Source organism: Polypterus senegalus, chromosome 6, assembly GCF_016835505.1.
Source record: "Polypterus senegalus isolate Bchr_013 chromosome 6, ASM1683550v1, whole genome shotgun sequence".
NCBI classification, from domain to species: Eukaryota; Metazoa; Chordata; class Cladistia; order Polypteriformes; family Polypteridae; genus Polypterus; species Polypterus senegalus.
In genome coordinates, this window is record NC_053159.1 from 69,353,654 (window position 1) to 69,379,094 (window position 25,441).

Genomic DNA, 25,441 nt, shown 5'->3' on the forward strand with positions numbered 1-25,441 from the left:
CACTGCTCAGAGAACTAGAATTAAGAGAATGTGCAGCAGCCAGCAGATGGGTAATTCAACCTATGACACTTAAACTGTAAAACTGCATGTTGCAACGCCAAGTAAGCAGTACTTACAAATCAAGCATTGAATTCTTCAGTAAAAGTGCCCCTCAACAATCAAAACTATGATTTATTGAAGAAAAAACTTCAAGTCTTATTGTGCGTCAACCAAACACTCCCCATGCACTCTCACAGAAGCTTGTGTGTAAGAGTGTATGAAAAAGAGGTGTTGCACAATCAATTTCTTTCTTGCCTTTTACGCACTGCTGTGACGTGTAGTATGAATGACCACTATACACATCTTTAATTGTAATGAGCCTTTCACTCTATGTGGCTCTACACATGTGAGATTTTTGATAAAAGCAGATTCATTCCATTGTGACATGCTGCTCGTCTTGGCATATACATGTGCAAATTGCGTATTTTATGAATGATAGAAAGCAGATAACATGGAAGCTTATGATTTATATGAAAGAAGGCACCCATGTATATAAAAATATCATTTGAATGACTTGTGGGTTTATTGCAATGTACACAAATAACTTTGAAATTTCGTGGTGTCCTTGTGCATAAGCAGTTACAGCTCCTAGTAAGATGAACAGCTTATTATCCTGGTTCACTGTCACACTCATTTTACTCTTCTTATATTTTAGGCATAATTAGAAACCTTATATTCATCTATGCGTGAATAAAAGAACATTTTTTTTGTTTTGGTACACTTTTGCCTAAGGTTATAGATATAAAACATATGAGAGCTAGAATTAGCATTTGGGCCTTCTATTCAGTTCTACATAATAAACAGTCTGAAAGGTAAAATGGGTACATCGTAGGACCTTACCACTATAAAACATTTAGCCAGGGTCTGTAAATATTGTTATTGATTATTTATTTCTTTTTGTCTCATTTTTTCAACAATGTTTTGCTTATTTTCTCCTTTATTATGTTATTAATGTATTTATGTGTCATGTCTTGTGTCCTCTTTATGCTGAATAGCTGGGAGACCATCCTTTGCATTTATACAGGGCTGGCTGACTAAGATCTCTTGCTTCAGTTCTGAAATTCTTGATTATGTGTAAGTACTTACCGGCTTTTTCTGGTTCCTAGCTCCTTTTTGATTTTAACATCAATTATTGGATACTGGACTGGCTTTTGTTGTTTTTAACAAGATTGCATTTTAAGGCTTTCCTTTTTTGCTTCTTCCTCTGTTTTTCTGAAATGTTACTTTTTGTCAACATTTTTCCTCTGTCCCTGTAGGTGCTTTTGTGACTTCTGAATTTTTAAAAAAAAACCATACCTTTTTTGGCCTGTGCATCTAGATTTCTGCTTCTATAATTTGGAGGAGACATTCATTTTGATTTCTATGTCTCATTGTAAAGCATGGGCCTAAATTGTGAAGGCTATCCTTTGTCATGAGATTTGTAAAGACTTTCTTCAACATTTTGGGCAACTCTCACTGTGTGCCCTTGTGAGGAGAGATGTCAAGGGGGCATCATACATGCACAGGGGTGCCCCAGGAATCGGTGCTGGGTCCTCTGTTCTTCTCGGTCTATACCACCTCACTGGGCCCCATCATCCAATCCCATGGATTCTCATCTTAGTGCGATGTTGAAGATACCCAGATGTACCTGGCATTCCATGCTGAAGAAAGTCTCTTTATGTCTTATTGATATTTCCTTGGATGAAGGACCACTATCTACACCTCAACCTGGCAAAGATGGAACTTCTTGCTATCCTGGCTAACCAATCTGTTCAACTTTCCATCTCTGTGCAGCTTGGCTCACTGTTACTAATACATGCCAAGTCAGTATGCAACCTTAGAGTGGTGATTGATTAATCCTTCTCAACCATGCTAGATTCACTCTGTATAACTTACACAAAATCAGACATTAACTGATTGAGTATGCAGGGCTACTTCTGGTCCAGGCTTTTGTTTAGTCACGTCTGGATTACTGCAACTCAATATTAGCCGAAGGACCCACATGTGCTATTACACCACTGCAGATATTTCAAAATGCAGTGGCTCATCTTGTATTCAACCAGCCTAGAAGAGTACATGTCACTCCTCTCTTCAGGTAGCTACATTAGCTCTCTGTAGCAGTATGCATTTAGTTCAGATCCTTGACGCTTGCCTAAATAGAGTAGTCAATGGTTCTGCCTCTGTATATATGGAGAAACTGGTGAGGTGCTTTTCTTCTTCTCATGAACTAGGGTCTGCTAGTGAACAGCATTTAATGATACCACCTCTGCGTGTTATTAAATCTCGATCTGTGCCCCTCCATCCAGCCTTCAATTAAAAAAACAAATCTGGATTTTACAGACTTTTTGACCCATCTCCAACTTACCCTTTCTTTCTAAAATTCTGGAGAAGGTTGTCTTTCTATAGCTGCAAACCTATTTAAATGAAAACTATATTTTTGATGTATTTCAGTCTGGTTTTAAATCACACCACAGCGCAGAGTCAGCACTTTTAAGAGTTCTAAACGTTCTCTTATTAATAAGTAATTCTGGAGATACTGGTGTCCTGTTGCTTTTAGATCTAACTGCAGTATTTGATAGAGGTGAACATGATATGCTTATCACCTGTCTTGAGCTGTCTGCGGGTATTCAAGGAACTGCTTTGGCATGGTTCAGGTCATTCCTTGCAGGCAGAACCTTTTCAGTCAGCCTGGGAAATCAGTGCATGCTCCCAACCTCCTCCTCCTCCTGGGCAATCTCCTCATTTTCAGCCCCTCTCACCTGTGGGGTCCCTAAAGAATCTATTCTGAGGTTTATTCTTTTTTCACTGTACATATTGCCCTTAGGATCCATTTAAAAAAAAAAAACATTTCTTTTCATTGCTACGCAGATGATACACAGTTATATCTTCCACTGATCAAAATAAATTCTCTTAGACCTATATTGGAATGTTTGGTAGACACTAAAATATGAATGTCACAATTGTTTTTAGTTTAAATTACAAAAAAACAGAGATGGTTTGTTTTGAGCCTTCTGATCTTCTTGTGCTCCGGCAAGTAATCTTGGCCCTTTTGACAACTTACTGTCAACTCCGTTGCAAAAAATCTTGGTGTGATTTTTAATAATCCATCCATCCATTTTCCAACCCACTGAATCCGAACACAGGGTCACGGGGGTCTGCTGGAGCCAATCCCAGCCAACACAGGGCACAAGGCAGGAACCAATCCTGGGCAGGGTGCCAACCCACAGCAGGATTTTTGATAATGCAATTAAATTTGATAAACATATTAACTATATTGTTAAAGCCTGTTTCTGTCTGTTCAGGGTGTTAGCTAAAGTCAAGCTGTTTCTGTAGATGATTTTGAAAAACGAATTGATGTGTTTGTCTCTTCTTTGTAACTTATTATACAATGGAGTTAAACAGTCAACCTTTGGCCATTTTCAGCTCATCCACAGCGTTACGGCCAGGCTTTTCACAGACACACGAAAACAGAATCACACCAGTCTTAGCTTCACTTCTCTGGCTTCCTGTTCACTACAGGACTTAGTTTAAAATGTTACTGTTTGTTTGTAAGTCCATGAATGGTTTAGCTCCCTTTTATCTTAATGACCTCTTACATCTTTACTCTCCCTCACAATCAGCACCAACTCTGATCACTTCTAAAGCCCGCCTGAAAGCCTATCTATTTACCTTAGCTTTTTAACCCTTTTTATTTTATTTACACAATTACTTTAGTATTCATACTGCCACTGCCACTGCATGGCCATGACTGCATGCAGTGTTTGGTGTCTTCAAACTAGGAATGTTGCATTGACATTTCTTTCCACTTGGTTATGTCTTTTAACTTTTTTGAGGTCACATGTTCATATCCCACCTTCTTCTTCTTCTTCCTTCGTTACTTTTTCTAGTTCTCTTCCAAAATTTTGCACAGTTCTTCACTAGCCAAGCCCCTAGCAATATGATCAAAGAATTTCACTTTTTGTCTCAATATTGATTTCACAGGAATTAGTTTCATCATACAAATTCTTTGCATCATTTCCTTGTTTGTAGTCTTCTTTATCCAGCTAATTTTCTGTATTCATATGTGGCACCATAATTCAAAAAAGTGTTAGTTTCTTCCTAAGTGCCAACATGACAGCAAAGGTTTCTGTGCGATACTGTAGAGTGGACCATATTTGTTTATGTAGCAATTTTCTTCTTCGTTGTCAAAGGTTTGTTGTTTGTCATGAATTCCCTGTGTCTCCAGAAATTCTTAGGTTTGGCTATTCCTGCCTTGACGTCCACGTCATTCTTTAGATTTTAATTTATCCAAATACCTAGGTATTTAAAGTCATTTACTTGTTAAATTCTTTGATTGTCAAGTGCCAGTCTTATATCTTTGTACCCTTTGTTTGTTATTAGCATGGCATTCATTTTTTGCATAGTAATTTGGACTGAGATTTGTTTTATAACTATACTATTTATTAAATTAATTATGGTGCATTTATTTACTGTATCTATATATGTCAGTCAGTCAGTCATTTTCCAACCCGCTATATCCAAACACAGGGTAATGGGGGTCTGCTGGAGCCAATCCCAGCCAACACAGGGTGCAAGGCAGAACAAACCCAGGGCAGGAAGCCAGCCCACTGCAGAGCACACACACACCCACACACCAAGCACACACTAGGGACAATTTAGGACTGCCAATGCACCTAACCTGTCTTTGGACTGAGGGAGGAAACCGGAGCACCCGGAGGAAACACAAGCAGACATGGGGAGAACATGCAAACTCCACGCAGGAAGGACCTGGGAGGCAAACCCAGGTCTCCTAACTGCGAGGCAGCAGTGCTACCACTGCGCCGCCTGTCTATATATGTGTTATTTATGGAAGCTGTACAGCATTCTTGTCTGTTGTTTTAAATGTACTCTTTAAATGTGAATAAAACTGACTTGACTTGTTCAGAACTGCCAGCTCCCTCAATGTATTTAAGAAGTGACTGAAAATGCTACTGTTCTATGAATATCTATCAAATTGTTAATGAATGTTTTTTGCTCTGTGGATATCTGTCATAGAGTTATTTGATTATGTATTTGTTATGCTAGCTTTATTGCACTTCACTTGTAGTGATCAACTTTTGTAATCTGTCCTGCTGCCCTCATCCAAAACAGTCCATAGACTGATGTTACTTGATTATGTTGATCTCCTTTGTAAGCTGCTTTACATAAAAGTGTTTGCTAAGCAAATAAATGTAAATGTACATGTAAACAGGCAGAATAAAAAAAAAAAATAAATGAATTATTCATGATTAAACCAATAAGTCTGTCAGTAATAGATTGACTGTCATTAAATACTGAATATATTTCAAATGATCATGTAAGTAAATTCAATGGCATTTTACAGAGTAGCTCTAGTTTTCAACCAAAATGGTGATGTAAATGGGAGATTTAATTAAATATATACAGGACATGAATTCACCCTAAATTTAAACACTTCCTTGAGAGGCAAACAATTGCATGAGACACTAGATTTGTATTTACAGTATTATAGTGTTGAAGCCTTTCACAAATATGTAGGCATTCCCTTGCATATTACATATACACAGTGCTATGCAAATGTCTTAGGAACTTGCAGTAAAGAAAGAATGAATTCAGAAATGTCACAAATGGTAGTTTTTATTATTCAATATACCTCCTAGAAAGTGCAGCAAACAGAAACAAAATTGATTCAAATCAATATTTGGTATGACCACTCTTGGCCTTAAAAAGAGCAGCAATTGTTTTTAGGACACTGCAATCAATTTCTGAAGGTACTCATTTGGTAGGTTGTTCCAGCCATCTTGGAGATATGGCCACAGTTCCATTACAGACTTTGGCTGTCTTACTTGTTTAGTCTCTACAAGTAATCCCAAACTAGCTCAATGATTTTCAGATTAAGGATTCTTTTAGGGACATACCATCTATTGCAACATTCCCTGTTCCTCATTTCACTGCAGGGAGTTTTGTATGACCTTGTCCAAGTGTTTAGGGCCATTGTCATGCTGCAGAATGAAGCTGGGACCTATTAGCTACCTCCCTGAAAGTAATGCATGAGGAATAAGAATCTGTCTATACTTTTCAGCAGTGAGCGGCCATCAATTTTGATCATTTCACCAACTTCATTTGTGGAAGTGAAACCCCAAACCTGCAAGGAACCTGCACTGTGCTTCAATTTTGCCATTTTTCTGCACCCCAATCCTTGTTCTGCACAGATGTGATGCTTGGGTTTATTCATACCTTGGAGGAATGTCATTTTGAACTTTACTCTTCCCTGAAAACCTCTTCAAACTGTAGATGAGTGTACCAGTTTCCCAGTGGTTTCTGACAGTTCTGAGCTGGTATCAGTGCTAAACATATTCCAGTTTCAAAGTGAAGTAAACTTGGAAGTATTTTTCATTTGATGTACTCAGTTTCTGACACTGACTGGTCTTCAACATGAAACAATTGTTTGTGCTTCTGTAGAAGGGCTTGCACAGCACATCTGAAACGACCTGTCTAACACAAACATTCTGCTTGGAAGATATCTGATGATGCCACAGGATGACCACTTTAGTATCTTGTAACAATATTCACTTTAGCCAAGGTGTAAGAATTATATGTTAAATCACAACATATGTTGAAACCTTATTTTACACAGCGGATTCTGTTTCAGTTAGACACGTCAGTTGAACCTATATATTATATGTCACAGCACATGTTTGTTATATTTGCCTACAAAGATTGCATGTTTTTAACTGGAAATTGATCTCTTACAATTTTAGCTTCTTTCATTTAAGGACATTCAAATATCTTATGTATTGTTTAATTTCTTGCTAAAAGAATATCCTGGACTCTAAAATATATTCATTCTATTTGCACACTCATCTAGAAAACATAACTATTTAAAATGTTTTTTTTTTTGCTGACTTACTATAGAGCCTAAGACTTTTGCACAGTACTGTTGGGCTGTCAAAATTAAAGTGTTGATGCCTGTGATTCATTTTCAACATATTTTTTAGACTCACTAATCAAAATGCCTTGCTATCTAAGTCAATGGTTTTCAAATTGAGGGCCATAGAAAAAATGACATTATTAAAACATAAATTCCAATTTTAAGGATTGATTTAGCATAGTTTTCAAATAAACATATAGGTAACTGAAAATGTTCATCAGTTGTTACTTAAACTTAGTTATCGTATGTCAATGTAGTTATACATGAGGACAGTGTGGTACACAAACAGCTGTCAGGTGGTATGCAAGAAGAAAATGGTTACAAGTGGGACTTAAAAGGACAACAAGTGGCCAAACACAAATCTCCACACCCCATCAATCTGTCTCATGGTGTTTCTGCAGTGATACTCTGCTAACATTGTTCCAAGTAAAATTCTTTGAATGCTCACTTTGTCTTCAAGGGTACGGCTCCATGTCACTTCCATAACCCACACAAGAAAGCTGCACAATATGTCTGTGTCTCTCTTATCTCTCTTCCTCACTCAGGTCTGGTGAGCCAACATTAAAAGATTTTTAATTTTGGTGAGCTTGTTTTTTGTTCAAACATTTTTAGAACAGCTTTAGAACTTGGTAGACTAAGGCAGGATAATATACAATGAATAAAAGGATTTAAACAATTAATAATTATAAAATACACATATCTAACATTTAATTTTAGTATTAGTAGCCTCCTTAGCTTTAGACCTGAACATTACTCGGGTTGTGAAAACCATGTTAAAAGCATTAGTCCCAAGTGTCGCTCAGGCAACTGTACAGATGCGTCTTGCATAAGCATTAGAACCGAGAATCACTTGGGCTAGAAAAGTGGTGTCAATGCTGCTGTTATTTGGAGAAATTACGTCTAAGTGTAGGTTTTCACTAATTTGAAATATCTGCACTTTATTAACAATGAAGACTTTGATGAAAATACCCATCCAGCACCCAAACTGAAGAAAATCTGAGAGATATACCAGGCCACTGTAGCAATATTTCAGACCATTTACATTCCGGACCATCATGTCAACATCAATGAAAGTCTCATGACTTATAAGGGAAGACTGTCTTGGATGCAGTACATCACGTCAAAAACAGCAAGATTTGGCATAAACTTTTACGAGCTTTGTAAATCTAAAACGGAATACATTTGGAGTTTGGTTCTGTACACAGAGAAAGGGACAATGTTTGATCCAAAATACAATAAGCATGGTGTTGCTACATCATCATTGTGGATTTTGATAGGTGCTCTGCTGGATCAAGCTTACTGTGTAACCATGGACAGTGTTTATACTTCACCAGAGCTATTTGACATCTTGCTGCAAAGAAAGACTGACGCATATGGAACAGTGTGTCCCAACCACCGTGGCATGCCTGAAGACTATGGCAGAGCAGAATTACAGCATGGTGGACTAGTAGCTAGGCAAAAGGGTAAAGTGCCTGCACTGAAATGGAAAAACAAGATTGTCTTCTTAGCAGTGTACATAATGCAGCTATAGTCACTGTACAAGCAAAAGGCAACAAGCAGGTTACAAAGCCTTGTGCTGTGGTCAACTACAGTAGAATGATGGGTGGATCAAGAATTGAATTTCTATCCTGTTATGCGAAGGCAACAAAAGAAATACTGCAAAAAATATTTTGTTATCTGATGGAACAGTGCATTTGGAATGCATTCGTGTTATACAGACAAAAAGTTGGCAAAACTGAACCTAATGCAAACTTTACATGCCAGCTTGTAGAACAAAAATCATTGCCACACATCGACCAATCAAACTACCACTAAAGAGATGCAGTCGACACAGTATATCATGGATCAATCCAAAACATCTTACTGGTAGACATTTTATTGATTATATACCTCCAACAGAAAAAAACAGAATCCAACTTGTACTTGTGCAGTGTGCTGTTCAAAAACAGACATTTCTGGAAAGAAAATCCGAAAAGAAACACGCTATTATTGTCCCAACTGTGACATTGGATTGTGTCTTTTACCGTGCTTTAAGATTAACAACACAAAGGACTCATTTTTAGATTATATACGGTTTTGGCATCATTAGTATCATTACTGTTATTATTTTTGTTATTATTATTCATTTCACATTATTTTTATGCATCATTACTATTATTATTTGTACCATTATACTTTTGAGATTTAAGAAAAATGTAATTTTTCATGCCAAAAATGCTGTTTACATATTTTTTGTAATAAAATGCAATGCTAATGAGGTTAATATTATTAATATTTTTCAACAGTGGAAAGCTACTTTTAGACAGAGCTGTCAATGTTTGATAACTTTCATCCTTCCTTTAAAAATATATGTAGGAATGGGCTGAACTCAGAAACCAAACTGTACTTAAAATTATCAAAACTGGAACCTGACACTTGCCAACAATGACCCAATAAAACATAAAGACACTCAACCTTTGCAACTGACTTTGACTTATTTTCTTCTTTATTGGCTTGGTAATCTTAAGTTATTATTTTGCTTCTATTGATCTAGATTCACACACAACTATGTCCATCCATCCATCCATTATCCAACCCACAATATCCTCAATACAAGGTCACAGGGGTCTGCTGGAGCCAATCCCAGCCAACACAGGGTGCAAGGCAGGAAACAAACCCCGGGTAGGGCGCCAGCCCACCGCAGACACAACTATGTAATTCTTGAAAATTAAATATGGAAATCTTAGGCTTTGCAATATCTATTTCCTATCAAATCATGCAACTGTTCATACATTAAAAAAACATTTTTTCCTTGTAAACACATTGCTCAGAACTAACTAAAGTGTAAATCCAGTTAAAAGTGATTCTCACATTATGGACAAACAAAAAAAAATCGGTTCAGAAGCATGAAAGCAGTATGTTTCAAAAAAACACATCATGGAGGCAAGCAAGGCTATGGAAGGGTTGTTACCTCGCTTATCTCTCCAAATTTTACTAATAAATAAAAAGGCAACTTCCAAAGAGCCCAAAGGCATTAACCATTTTTGTTACATCCAACAAGGGATGACCCTCCCCTGAATTTTACAATAAATTCCACTGCCCAAAGACATTAAGATCCAAGCTACTGCCACAACCCAAAAAGCAGGATTTGTATTAGACTGTAAAGTGCCTCTCCTTTCCTTTTGTTCATCTTTCAGACCAGGGGCCTCATGCATAACGCCGTGCGTAGAATTCGCACTATAACATGACGTAAGCACAAAAGGTGAAATGTGCTTACGCACAGAAAATTCCAGATGCATTCTTCTGCTACATAAATCCTGGTCATCGCGGAAAACTAACGCGACGCACGCCAAGACGCTTCTGTCCCGCCTCGTCTCCTCCCAGAATTACGCCTCTTTGAATATGCAAATTAATATAAATAGACCTTAAGCTCCATTTTCTGTGAAAAGGCAATGGGAAAAGCAAGAGGGAAAATAAAAGAATTTCAGTGAATACCAAGTGGAGGCAAAGAAAAACATACTATTTGTTGGTTTATACAGTGGAATAAAAAAGAAAAGGAAGTTGATCGAGTGACATAGCGTGTCGGGAGAAACAAGCTCAAGTTCACAATGTCGCACAGTGCACGACATAAAAAAGAAGTTGTCAGATATCAAAGTCGCCATGAAAAGGCGAGACATGGCCCAACGTCTGAGTGTCATATGGAAGATTATTAGGGTATAGTGTGAAAAAAAGGCACAGAGTAGGAAAAAACCACGAAATATTACCTTCGATCTCGAAATATCCACTTTAATCATTTTAGTTTATTTTGTCATTAAAGTAGGACATCATAAACTTCATCTTAAATTCATTAAACTTACTACTTTCTCAAATCCCATCGTAGCTATAGTAGCACATTAAATTCTTTGTTTTGTATTTGATCTTCTATGTGCTCTGTGTGTGAATCACTACGTGCTTCTTAAATAGGCTTTCTCTTTCTCCGATAGGACACAGAATTCATTACAATCGTGATATTACAGCTCTTTGAATAATTAAAATACTGAGATGTACACGTGATATCATTTTCATGATGATTGGAATGAAAGCATGTTATTAAGAACATGATGGCGCAGTGATTGTTCATGTCTCATACAAGATGTTGCTGCGCCATGTGCGACCTTCGATGAAGTACTTTATTGTAGCAGTCCTGTCTCTTTCAAACTTACTAACCTCCAATTCCTGTCCTTACTTTTCTTTCCCTAAATACCCAATCGCCACACAATCAGCTCTGTAACAGATGTTAAGCCATCTGTAAGCTTACAACAACGATTCTTCAAAACTTTTAAGGAACATTGAAATATCTTCATAGTACGTGTTCAATTACTCTATCCATCTATCCTTCCAGTGTCGCGCCAGTCTCAGCAAATATACAGCGCGAGACAGGAACAATATGTGAACTTGTTAGCGCTGCGGCACCGTGTCCTCACATGTTTAGTTATTAACAATACCGATTATTTAAATGAAGTTAAAGTTTTATCTGTATAATATAATAAACATTTTGCTGCATTTCATCTTACAAATGATATCTTCATCATATGTAAATATGCACTTTATAAAGTGGCGCAGGCTGTGCAATATTATAACTGTAGTGCAAGTTTACAGTGAGGTAATTGTACTTATAAGTACAAACAGTTCTACAAGGAGCAATTGATTGAGTCCGTTTATAGTTCTTGGGATGAAACTGTTTCTGAACCGCGAGGTCCGTACAGGAAAGGCTTTGAAACGTTTTGCTGTGGCTTTGGCAGCGTGGGCTTGATGCTGCATACCTGATAATTCTCTTTCTGATCATCTGCTGCTGTGATTCCCCACTCAGATACAGTGGCATAAATACTCAGAGTGGTGCAATGAGAGTAATGTGGAAAAAGATGATCCGCTGTGGCAACCCTTAAAGGGAGCAGCTGAAAGAAGAAAAAGAAGAAGGTGCAATGAGAGTAACAACGATAAAGCAGTTATGGTATTTGGAATACTATGGCTATTCCCTGGATCATTATATTGTTACAAGTTAATTACAATCAGATGCATTACACTAAAACAATATGCGGTTAGTTTCAGTGTACTTATAAAGCCGCGTCAGAAAAATAAAGAGTAACCACACAGGAACAGTAGCACTGCTTTGATGCTGGGTGCAGCCAGTCTGTAAAACTGAGCAGAGAAGGTATGAAGTACCGTGGAAAAGTGTGTGGCTTTATGCCAAGTTTAGGTTTTATACATCTCGATTTGAACGTGGAAAAGTTCTTACGCAACATTTCTGTGCGTACGCACCGTTTATACATGAGGCCCTAGATGAACGATAACCAGCAAATACTAACAAAACCAACAAGAAAAACATTACTAAAAATAGACCCCTCTCAATGCAATGTTTCCTTGGAAGATGTGGAGTAATGTATTATTTTATGTGTTATATAGTACAAGTTAAGCTTAAAAGCAACTATATGTAAGAGCAAATGGAAAGGCCTAGAAGTTATGTGAAGAAAGAGATGCATTATGGTATTGTTTTCATTTTAAGTATTCTTAATTTTAAATATTCTTTGCAGTTTCTACTTTTAGTCCATAGGCAATGTCATTCTGTACTTGTCTTTCAGATACCTGTTTTACTTGTATTATATTTACTTGTATTGAAGTTTCAAATAGAATCCTTATTATGAATACAGCCTTGCACCCTTCCTCTATGCTTTGCTACTGTGCTTTTAAAGAGCTGCTTTTATCAAGAGTACATATTTGTCCTTTGCTCTCCACATTTGTTTTACAAGTGGTTTTGTTCTGTCTAAAAACAGCATATTAATCTGCTCATCCTCTCATGTTTATTCCACAACAAGGATTAATGGATGTTCTGCATAAACAGAGGGCAAAAAATAGAAATGAATACAAAAAAATCAAATGAATGTCTTACTAGACTATTAGTATTTTCAGTTTTTATCATTCTTAACTGAAACTGTGCAATATTCTCAATACAACGGTTGTTACAGATTGAAATGTTTGAAATAAACAAGGAGATGCTGTGTCACAGTAATATTTACTACTGACAAACTTTCCAACACCAAAAAACTACTTTTCTCCTTTTACATGGTTAGAATAATACACACATTTTCATTTTAAAAAAGAATTAGTATACTCTAGACATTTTCTAATTTTTATTTGTTATTCATCTGTTAATTTCTATGTAAAAAATAATCAGTATTGATTTTTAAGAACTGAATTTGGAGGCTGTACAAAGACAGTTTCTACTAGATTGGTTAACACCTTTATAATGTATTTACCTTTTGCTGAAGGACTGATTAGACTGTTCAGGAGAGACCACTTCAGGATTGTCCCAGGTTTCTGGAGTAATGTTTTGGAACTCAGTCTTGACTACTGGATGGGAATAAAGAGGGACGGTTGCCTCACTGGATGCTGAATCTGGACTTGGCAGGTAGTAGAATGAATTTTCACTTGTGGTTTGAACATCAATACTATGGAGGAGTGTAGCAAAACAAAGTACAAAGGAAGGAATATTTCAGAAAGTATAAATGTACAATCCTGTTACCTAAACTGGATGAAGTTTAAGCATGTTATAATAAATCTAAGTTGTCAAAGACTAGCATAAACATTTAACAATAACCTCTTAAAGCTTTATTAAGTAACTCATCATATTCAAAATAACCATATTAAAGCCATACTGATATAATAGAAAAGTGTGTTCATTGCTAACCAAGAAATTATGAAAAAAATTCATTAGCATGAAAAATTAATTTTCTTCCAAAATCAGAAATAGGACACTGCACTGTTCACACTGAATTTCAGTTAATGTTAGACAGACCCCAATCAACCAATCCTTATTTTAGAATATAATTATTAAAACTAGGGGGCTCTGCCTCCGCTCGCTTTGCTCGCTCACCCCCATGTTTGGTTTACCGGATATACAATTTATTTTTTGTATAGCCCAAAATCACACAAGAAGTGCCACAATGGGCTTTAACAGGCCCTGCCTCTTGACAGCCCCCCAGCCTTGACCCTCTAAGAAGACCAGAAAAAATTCCCAAAAAAATCCCTTGGGGGGGAAAAAAATTCGAAGAAACCTTGGGAAAGGCAGTTCAAAGAGAGACCCCTTTCCAGGTAGGCTGGGTGTGAAGTGGGTGTCAAAAAGAATGGGGTCAATACAATACAGTACAATACATAGAACAGAATAAATCCTCAATACAGTATAAAAATAAAAATTCTAGAAGTACGGAATAGAATTTCACATTAGATGATATCACATCATTTATTTGGATTTGTTTTAAGTCTTGGAGACCTCATTCATCAAGCTGTCTTCCCCATTTTGCCATTCCACATCTGAAATAGTGCTAATCCAATGAAAGGACCCCTCTTTCCCACGATTCCTGCGACCCTGCATCAGGGATGACTTTACCTTAGGCAGGCAATATACAATTTAAAGAGATTGCTGTTTTCTTGGGAATTGTTACATATGCATTATTTTCACTTTTATTTTAAAAACTTTTGTAAAAACAATACTTGTCCTTTATTTCCGGCCCCGTGCGTGGTTACATCTCTTTCTTGCCAGACATATAATGGTGCTCGTGTTGTGAAGGGGACGGCTGAATGCACGCCAAGGATATGCCTTTGGATTATTTGCGGTCTTTTTGCTGCTTGTGAGCTGCCCCTTCTGCTTGCCGCATGTCGTTGTTTTAACAGCTGGAAGCACATGATGCTTGTCTGCTACAAGCAATCCAACAACTGCTAGGTTAGATGTCTGTGGACTTGTTTTAAATGATGGCTCACTGCCTGGTCTCACGTGATGTTGCAAAAACAATAATTGTCCTTTATTTCCGGCCTCGGGCGTGGTTAAATTCTTTCTTGCAGGACGTATAACGCTGCTCGTTTTGTCATAGCTGCTGTCGCGCTGCCCTTCGATCTTTTTAAAGTCTGTACAGACTCTGTCCATTTTGCTACTTTGTGTCTCTGCTGCTCGCATTGTGATCACTTCTCTATGATCATAAATATACACCTGACCAAATTGTGTTTTCTTAGAAATTAAACTTGTCGTTGCTTTAACTGTTGCTGGTCCACAGCTTCTCATTGCATATGTTCCATTATTGTGTAAATCTACATTTTGTGCATTGAATGTTGCAAATGCAAAAAGACTTTTTCTGCTCTTTTCCTTTTATTTGTGACCTCACTTTGTCCTGCTATTTTTTCAATTACATCTGATCCTGATGATTTCCTTTTTTGGGCACTAATGTCATCTTTTATTCGTCAACGTTTCATTTGTAACATATTGTCCTTTATACGCACTGAGACACCTGTATCAGTGTGTGCTGCTTCCCTTTACACTACTGATTTTCTCTTTCGTCTTGCGGTTCTTTTATTTGTCTTTCGTGATCTTAACGTGAAGATCACGTATTGTCTCCTAGTCATTCATTCCACAGTATTTTGTTTATAATAGAGAGATAAGTAGAAGACAAATAAGTAAGAATCATATCGAAAGAACCCGACATCACAAAATAAAAAACTATGTAAACACAGAATTAATTTGAAACAAAAGAAGTTATAGAGAAGAAGGGTTGTGTAAGAGGAATCCTGATGGAAGGTGAAGAGGTTATGAGACAGGACTTCGGCACTTCACATGTAGAGAAAAAAAAGTACTCTGATGATGTTAAATAAATACATTATCAAACAAAAGGTCTGAAATTACCTGTAAATCTGCATTAATTACTAATAAAACTCTGGTTTGATCTTCAACTAAATCACATTAATAGACAAATACTGCCTATTTAAACAGATATCCCACAAACTGTAACATTCACAGTTCAGGTTGGAAAGTTAAGTCAACTCTTCTATTCAAAAAATGAAAGAACGTAGTTTAACATCAATCCCCTCCAACAAATGTTTCTTGTTGCTATTTATCAGAGATTATAAGCAGTTATGAGCAATGACATTATCATTCCTCCATACAAACCTGTTTCAGGTCATTGATATTTTCTGGACACCTTGCATAAACAACTCCCTTCAGTTCTTATCATAACATCTCAATTGCATTGAAGTCTGGACACTGACTTGGCCATTCTTGAACATGAATTGTCTTCTGTTGCAGATTTACTCCTGTGTACTAAGTCACTGTATTTTTTGTATCGCCTAACTTCTAATAAACTTCAGATGATGTGAGGCCACCTTAATGTTTTTTCCTGTGAAATTTCTTGAGACAGTTTTGAATTCATTGCTCTATGTATGGTAGCACTGCATTATCTATGGCATCTAACAGATCCTCCAGCACAATGATGTCCATATGCTGCCTAGAAGGAAATACACAGGTTCAGCCACCTACTAAGAAAGTAGAGCTATGGAATATGGGAGTAGCTTTTCAACACAGTGCAGGATTTTGATGGTAAAAGACAAGGCAGGTCCCAAGGGAAGTTTGGATAGTTTAGACTTTAGGGATGCAAATAGGATATCCTAAAGAGATGGCAGGGAAGCAAGGGTAGTTTCTATGGAAAGCCATGGAGGTGGGAAAGTAGCCAAAGTCATGATCAAATAGTGCAGAGAGTGAAAGTCCAAGGGTAGAATAAAACAGAATAAAATACCTACAGTCAGGAGCAATGGTAGATCGTGGTGATCGAAGTGGTGAGGCGGCCTTCTGCTGTTATGCACCGAAAATCTGGAATAGCCTGCCAATAGGAATTCGCCAGGCAAATACAGTAGAGCACTTTAAAACACTGCTGAAAACATATTACTTTAACATGGCCTTTTTGTAACTTCACTTTAACTTAATCCTGATACTCTGTATGTTCAATTATTCATAATAACTATTCACAGTGGCTCCAAAATCCATACTGACCCCAAATTTCTCTTCTGTTTCTTTTTCCGGTTTCTTTGTGGTGGCGGCCTGCGCCACCACCACCTACTCAAAGCATCATGATGCACCAACATTGATGGACTGAAAGCCAGAAGTCTACGTGACCATCATCATCAGGTCCTTCCATGAAAACCCTAAATACAAAGAGGACTGTTTGACTTATGTTAGGTAGATTGCCCAGAGGGGACTGGGCGGTCTCGTGGTCTGGAACCCCTACAGATTTTATTTTTTTCTCCAGCCTTTGGAGTTTTTTTGTTTTTTCTGTCCACCCTGGCCATCGGACCTTACTTATTCTATGTTAATTAATGTTGACTTATGTTTATTTTTTATTGTGTCTTCTATTTCTCTATTCATTTTGTAAAGCACTTTGAGCTACATTTTTTTGTATGAATATGTGCTATATAAATAAATGTTGATTGATTGATTGATTGATTGATCGTTCTTTTCAATGACCAGCATAGGGTAAAGACAGGTTGGGTTCAAAATGTATCCCATTGGTCTGTCTCTTTTCTCCTCAGCTCAGACATTGACGCCTGGGATCCTGAGTAGTAACATGACCACTACTCCTCTCTCCATCCCTTCACTTGTAGCCTTTAACTCTATAAACACCCTGGAAGAGATCAAGCCCTCATCTGAAGTCTGAAAATACTTTTGATCTTTATCTTCACTTTCTATCATTTCCACATTAATGAAATTCTCTGCTACAACCCCAAAACTTCTGCTTGTGTTTCCTTTTATAAAGCTCTTTTCCTGCTTTATACATCACTAATTCTTCTAAGGTCATCTGATATTTCTTTTGATTGGGTTCACATTAAGTGATCATTCTTGAGAAGCGCAGACTCTATCAGAAACCACACTTTCTGTACCGTTTTATAGGGCACCACCCATCTCACGTCATGGATTGGGACAACTGACTCAAATTAGCTTTTGGAGAAGCCATTAGGCTAGAGGTCTGCAAACTTTTCATAAACTAGACTGTTAATGTTTTAACAATATATGCACTAACAACAACGAGCGTAATTGTTTGTTTTGATAGTTTAATTTAGTTTAAGCAGACAGGCTATTATTGTGTCTTTAGTTGAAGATCAAATCATATTTTGATGAATGTCTAACTCAGAAATCCAAATAAGTCCAAACGGCTTCATAAACCATACCTTGCAACTGTAGGACTGTAAAATAAATATGTTGGACTTTAAAAAGCACAACATGCATTAAAAAGAATAACCAGGAAGATTTGAACACACACACACACACATCAAGCACACACTATTTAGGATCGCCAATGCACCTAACCTGCATGTCTTTGGACTGTGAAAGGAAACCGGAGTACCCGGAGGAAACCCACACATACACGGGCAGAACATGCAAACTTCTTGCAGGGAGGCCCTGGGAAGCGAACCCAGGCCTCCTAACTGCGAGGCAGCAGCACTACCCACTGCGCCACTGTGCCGCCACACTGTCCTGTATTGTTATTAAAATTTATTTGAAAAGCGGGCACTTATCCAAATGCCAATGTCACAAAGGCAGCTGGTAAACTTATTTGCCATTTCTTATCCTGGTGCAACATTCATGTGCAGCTGTGTGGTATCATTGTGGAATACAAGGCTATGTAGAGGATCAAAGCCACATTGTGGAAATTTGCATTAATTGGCGAGCAGTGAAAAAAAAAACACAAAATCTTAAGAAACATGGTAATGTGATAAGAACGTTAGAAATTTGTCAAACATTGATTGGTCTCGTCCGATGCGAGAGATGGACGTCTGAAGTGGAGCTCCGCTAGCAGTGGTGCTATTTTTCATATTATTTGCTTATTATTCTGAGATATCCTGTATTTATTCAACCCGAGAGGGACCGCTACAGTATATGTAAACACATATAAACATGGCCAACAAGAAGGGGGGTCCGAAAGAATCGAAGACTAAAGCTACATCCAAGCTGCGATCAGCAAGCCCTAGTTCGAGATACGGCCTCTCAGAGACAGACCTGGATCAGATGGGCGAAAGTACAGACTCCTCGGGACCACGGTCCGCTACATCGTCGCCTGCTGAGAGCGAAAAGGGGAGCGAAGGTGCGATCGTGAGTGCAGATGTGGATAGCTCGCCGATTGGAGAGGATTACCTGAAACTGGAAAAGGCCGGGAGGTCCGCGGCTTCAGTTACGCAATCACGCGGGACTGGAGCAGCGGGGACACCGGCTTCAGCAGAGTCTGCTGCTTCATCTACGGTACAAGAAGGCACATTTGAGCTATCTGAACTGAAAGTGTTGCTCGCTGACCTCAGGCAAGATATAAAGAAAAGCGAGAAGGCTAATGAGAAAGCAACGGCAAAGGCACATGAGAGACTGAAACAGGAGATGAAACAGGCCAATGAATGTCTGCGACAGGAAATCCAACAGGCAAATGAAAGGCCGTCAAGAGGTACAGCTTGAACTTCGACAGGTGCTGGGTAAAATTGAAGAGCGCATTGAGAAAAACTCGCTAAACTGAGCACGCTTGCTGATCGATTGGAGCATCTTAGTGAGACATTCACGAATCGGATCGAAATAGCCGAACATCTAGCTGCCAGTGCCGAGGAAAGAGCAGTAAATGTCAGTTGAATGTAAAAAACTCGGAGAAAAACTTGGAGACAGACTGGCTGCTTTAGAAGATGGGAATAGAAGGTATAATGTCAGAATTGAAGGCTTGCCGGAGAATCGAAAGTTTAAACCCGTGAAATTCGCAACTGAACTTTTTCTAAAATAATCGGGGCGACTTTAAAGCAGAATCTGAGATAGCAGCGGCTTACAGCGTCACGCTGATCAAACACCGTCAGACCCGACCAAGATCTTTTATAGTCCGTTTTGAACGATTATCATTTAAGTTAGAGGTGATGGAACTCCTCAGGAAAAAAAGGAAGATATTATATATGAAGATTGCCAATTTGCGTCTTCCCTGACTTCTCTCCAGCAACAGCTATCAAACGCCGCCTTCTATAATATTAAACAGCTGCTACGGCAAGCCAATGTCAAATACGGCCTCCTGTATCCGCAAAACTGAAAGTGGAATGGCAGGGCATTTCTATGTTTTCGCTAGCAAGGAGGAGGCAGAAAATGAGTTAAGAAAGCTGATCCCGGACTATTCTGATACATAATTGTGAGTCATGGCGGTAAATGATAAAGCTAGGATTAATAATCTACTGTCTGATCTATTTGTTTTAAAATACGGGTTTTTATCAGCATATATTCTCATATTCTTATATTATTATTACTTACTTATTACTTATCATTACTTAGTATTACTAGGGCTAAATGTTTGTGTTTTATTGTGCTTAATTACGTTTTCCTCCTCTTTTTTTTTTCTTTTCTAATTATTTCATGTGTACCCTAAATGAGACTGTTCAATATCATACCCTTGGTTTGCTGTTATTGCTATTACTGCATTAAGACTTGTTATGCTTGTTTTGGACACATCTTTAACACCATCACCTGGGTTTATTATCTGGGGATATCATCTTAATGCACTAAAATTGATGAAGATTATATGTATGTATGTATGTATATATATATATATGTATATGTGTATATGTATATATATATATATATTAAGTGCAAAATTCTTTTCTTTCTTTTTCCTCTTTTAAAGACTATATTGGTAACAGATATCTCTATCTTTTAACCTTAAAGCGCCACTGCATGGGGGCTTGATGTGCTTTGGGCGTGCTCTGTCTCTGGGTATGTCAGAGGACTGGGACTGCATGAAGTGGGTTTTAGCCTCACCTGGGGAGGCAAAAAGGGAGGGTGGGGGTTAAGGGGAAGAGAAAGAGAGCAGGCTTGATCTATATCTAATCTATCATCTCAATCTTTATAATTACAACTATCAACGTAATAATAAGCTGCATGGCAACAACTCTTGGGGGAATAGGAAATTAAGACCTAAACTATTTCACTTCCAGTTAAGACTATAATATGACACCAAAACTCAGAATCAGTGTCTCCATGATGGGACAGTTAACCGTAAGCTGGAATGTTAAAGGCCTGAATCACGAATTAAAGAGAAAGAAAGTACTTTCTCACCTAACAGGTCTAAATGCTAAAATAGTATTTTTACAGGAAACCCACTTACTAAGTAAGGATCAGTTCCGCTGCAAAAGACTGGACTGGCCAAATGTTCCATTCTAGTTTTACAAAGAAAACTAGAGGGGTGGGAATTCTCATACATAGAACAGTACCATTTGTAGCATCAGATGTAGTATTGGATCCTGAAGGGAGATATGTGATGGTCATGGGAGACTTATCTAACTGTAAAATGATTTTGATAAATGTTTATGCACCTAATGTTGATGATAAGGAATTTATACAAAATTTATTTGCATCCATTCCCAATCTGAACACTCATAAACTTATAATGGCTGGGGACTTTAATTGTGTTCTAAATCCACTTTTAGATAAGACTTCCTCCACAGGGGGAACGGCAACTAACACCGCAAAGATAATTACAAAGTTTATAACTGATCACAACTTATCAGATCCCTGGAGGTTTTTAAACCCAAATTCAAGAACATATTCTTTCTACTCACCAGTACATCATTGCTACTCAAGGATTGATTACTTCTTTATAGATAATAACTTCTTGCCTAAGATTAAATCTTGTAAATACGATGCTATTGTTATTTCAGACCATGCTCCGATGATCTTGGAGCTGAAATTACTAAGCCCCATACACTCACCCCGCAGATGGCGTCTCAATCCGCTTCTATTAGCTGACGAGAATTGTACTGAATTTATATCCAAACAAATTGAATTCTTTCTAGAGACAAATACATCCCCTGAGATCTCTGCAGGAACACTCTGGGAAACTCTTAAGGCCTTCTTAAGAGGACAGATTATCTCATATCTTTCCCACAGAAATAAATCCGAAGCGAAGAAAGTAGCAGAGATAAAAGCGAAATTACTAAAATAGATGAAGAACATGCCAGACTACCAAGCGAGACTCTACATAAGAGGAGGCAGGCTCTACATTCAGAATTAAACCTCTTGACAACTAAAGAAACCGAACAACTAATTTACAAATCCAGACATCATTATTATGAACATGGAGAGAAAGCTAATAAGCTTTTAGCGCAACAAATTCACAAGCAAGAAGTGCGCATAGCGCAATCTCGGTAATTACTAACACGAATGGAGATAAAGCATACAATTATACAACTCAAATTATATATCGAGCACATCTGTCTCGACTAAAACTCTCCAAAATGTTTCCAGGGCATGATCCAACCTGCGAACGTTGCAACCAAGCCCCAGCCTCACTAGGTCACATGTTCTGGGCCTGCTCCAAATTAACATTATTCTGGACAAAATTTTAATTACCTCTCAGACAGTCTTGGACTCACAATCCCTCCTAACCCATTAACAGCTGTGTTTGGGGTTCTTTCAGAGGGTCTTAAAGTGGAGAAAGACAAACAAACTGTGATTGCATTCACTACACTGTTGGCACGCAGACTTATTCTGATAAACTGGAAGAACCCAAACTCTCCTCTTTTAAGTCAGTGGGAAACTGATGTGTTACATTATTTAAAATTGGAAAAAATCAAATACTCAGTTAGAGGATCTGTGCAGACTTTTTTCAAAACATGGCAGGATCTAATCAGTAATATTTTGAAATGATTTTATAAAGCACAGAGAATTTGTTGATTTAGGTATTTTTAAAAGCCTTAAATTTTACACGCTTGGCTTGCTCTCTCTCTCAAGGGTGGGGATCAATCTGTTCTTAGCATAATTCTTTTTTTTTTTTTTGTAAAAACTTGATTGCTATGTATTGATTGTAATAAAATTAATAAATAAATAAATAAATAAAAAAAAAAGAAATTTGTCAAACATGAGGAGACCGTTCACTCCAGCTCATTTATTTAGCTTATAGCTAAGCTGTTCCAGTATTTCATCCAGGTACTACTAAAAATTATCTGCTTAAAGTGATATTCTTAAATAAATGAGCTTTTCACTGACTTTCATAATGACCTGGTAGTTAATTATTTAAATATGTTTACATTGACTTTAATACAGATAAAACTGATTAAATAATATTTATGGCCCAGCTTCTTGTAACCCTCACCAACATGGTAGGGTCAATGGTATAATGCCTGCATTGATTTCATTAATTTTCATAAATTATAATAGATGTTGTTTTAAACATCTATCACAAAATGTATAAAATGCACAAAAATTAATAAATACATGGAAAACAAACAGTATTGCAAATTTAAGCTTAAGTTTGTATGACAGATTTGAGTTTTGATTTTTAATACATTTCAAGTTTCTGAAACGTTTTCAGTTTGTCATTCTGGACTTCAGAATGTAGACTGATGGGCAAATCTATACACTGAAAATATAATCTGCAACACAATACAGTGTGCAGAAAGTGAAGGTGTCTGAATATTTTCTGAATTTATTGTATGCATTGGTTCCTTCGCATTTTATTGAAATCTTGTTTGACAGTCCTTAGAATTTTGCATTGGTGTTTGGATACATAGATATAAACAGCTTTATCAACTAACTGAACCTTTATCAAGTTACTGATTCTTAACTCCAAGAGCTGACTTACTAACAACTCCTGTACCAGATTTTCAGTCTGAGGTCATTTGCTAGTGGAAAAAAGGCTCACTGGAAGGCAAGACAGTACTCAATAGATGAACATAGTAAGAAAATGCAAAGTTTAACTACCAAAAAGGTTGGATGATATTTTCTGGTTTTCAACTTCAATAATCATCTCTCTATTATAAAAAAAATCTTGGAAGGAGAAGAGATGTGATTTTTCTCAGAGAGACACTTTAATGTCCTGCAAGGCAAGTCTTTTTGCAGAGATTTAACTATGCCCGGTCCCGGAAATAAAAGACAAAGAGTAGATGACAAAGTAGAACATCGTAAAGAATTCAAAAACGATGGAGCGGTACACTTGCAGAGCAGGATAGAGATAAAAGAAGTACGGAAGTTCGAAATTCAAACAAATGGAAATTATTACTCGGAAAATAGTTTGTGTTAGTATAGGATTAAAAAGATAAACCAAATATGGGACAAGAGAAATATTTTTTTATGCCACATATGTATCTGTTATAATTCAAGACTAGCTGTTAAGTTATTTTATAAAATTAATTACTTATATTCTCTGGTACTTTGGCTTCAACATTAAAATACTAACTATATAATAAATTCTACATATTAATAAAAGTACTAATTAAAGCAGTAAGTAGTGAAAAATGATTTATATTGTAATTCTGGACCTGCATTCCTTATTACTGTACCTGTCAAGTGATTCAGGTTCTGATACTCTGGGCTGTCTCTCTTGTTCCTCCAAACGAAACTGTATCAATGCCTTTTTAAAGTCTCTGCTAATGTGGTTATTTACAGTCTTTCCTATTTCCTGAGGTGGAGACAAAAACAACAAGTCAGATTGATTTCTATTTATATGTATGGAATTAAACCCAACAGCAAGACATAACTCATTTATTATAATAAGATTAATTATCACAATAGTGTTGCTCTGAATAATCAACTTTCACTGTCATTTCAATTGAGTAAAAATGTTATATGGTTTACAGCTTATTATACAATAAAAAGTATTATTAACTTTTATTTACCCTTTTTGTAGCCAGGGATTAAGCATATGGGTGGCTGCCCCAAACCTTTTTCTCTGTGTCAAGACTGATTATTTTCACAAAATAAAAGAATATATGAATGGATAAAGTGACAAATCATTTACTGTGTACAGTAACCAGTAGTACTGAATAAGATTAGATTAGATACAATACAAACCTGACAATCCTAGACTGATGTGACTTTGTAACAAGTAATGCACTGCTCTGAAACAACTGGAGTACACTCAATGACTGACAATAAAGTATATACATAAATTAGCCATGCCATACTAAATTCTGTTGACAGAAAGGCTCTGGACTAACAATGTTTACAAAAATACCATTTATCATCTATAAATATACAGCCTATATACTTCTGACCTGCAATACAACTTGGAGTCCTGCCATGTGCAAAAGTTAGCTGACAACACTGCTATCGTGGGCTGAATCAGGAGTGGGCAGGAGGAGGAGTATAGGAAACTAAGCAAGGACTTTGCTAAATGGTGTGACTCAAACCACCTACAACTAAACACCAGCAAAACCAAGTAGCTGATGGTGGATTTTAGAAGGTCCAATACTCTTATGGACCCCGTGATCATCCGAGGTGACTGTGTGCAGAGGGTGCAGACCTATAAATACCTGGGAGTGCAGCTGGATGATAAATTGGACTGGACTGCCAATACTGATGCTCTGTGTAAGAAAGAACAGAGCCGACTATACTTCCTTAGAAGGCTGCCATCTTTCAACATCTGCAATTAAATGCTGCAGATGTTCTATCAGACAGTTCTGGCGAGGGCCCTCTTTTATGCGGTGGTGTGCTGGGGAGGCAGCATAAAGAAGAAGGATGCCTCACGCCTGGACAAACTGGTGAGGAAGGCAGGCTCTATTGTAGGCACAGAGCTGGACAATTTGACATCCATGGCAAAGTGATGGGCACTGAGCAGGCTCCTGTCAATAATGGAAAATCCACTGCATCCACTAAACAGGATCATCTCCAGACAGAAGAGCAGCTTCAGCAACAGACTGCTGTCACTGTCCTCCTCCACT

At 37.4% G+C, this 25,441-nt stretch overlaps 1 protein-coding gene across 4 annotated transcripts in view; it reads right to left on the reverse strand.

Annotated features, from left to right (window-relative positions):
* The window catches only part of LOC120531142 (centrosome-associated protein CEP250-like), a 328,524-nt gene that overhangs the window by 114,714 nt on the left and 188,369 nt on the right, over positions 1–25,441 (reverse strand). For all 4 annotated transcript variants that reach the window (XM_039756280.1, XM_039756279.1, XM_039756281.1 and 1 more), the window contains 2 exons: positions 24,062–24,180; positions 13,219–13,410 (listed from right to left, as the gene is read on the reverse strand). In XM_039756280.1, coding sequence (XP_039612214.1) covers positions 13,219–13,410; positions 24,062–24,180 — 311 coding nt within the window. The remainder of the gene's footprint in view (positions 1–13,218; positions 13,411–24,061; positions 24,181–25,441) is intronic.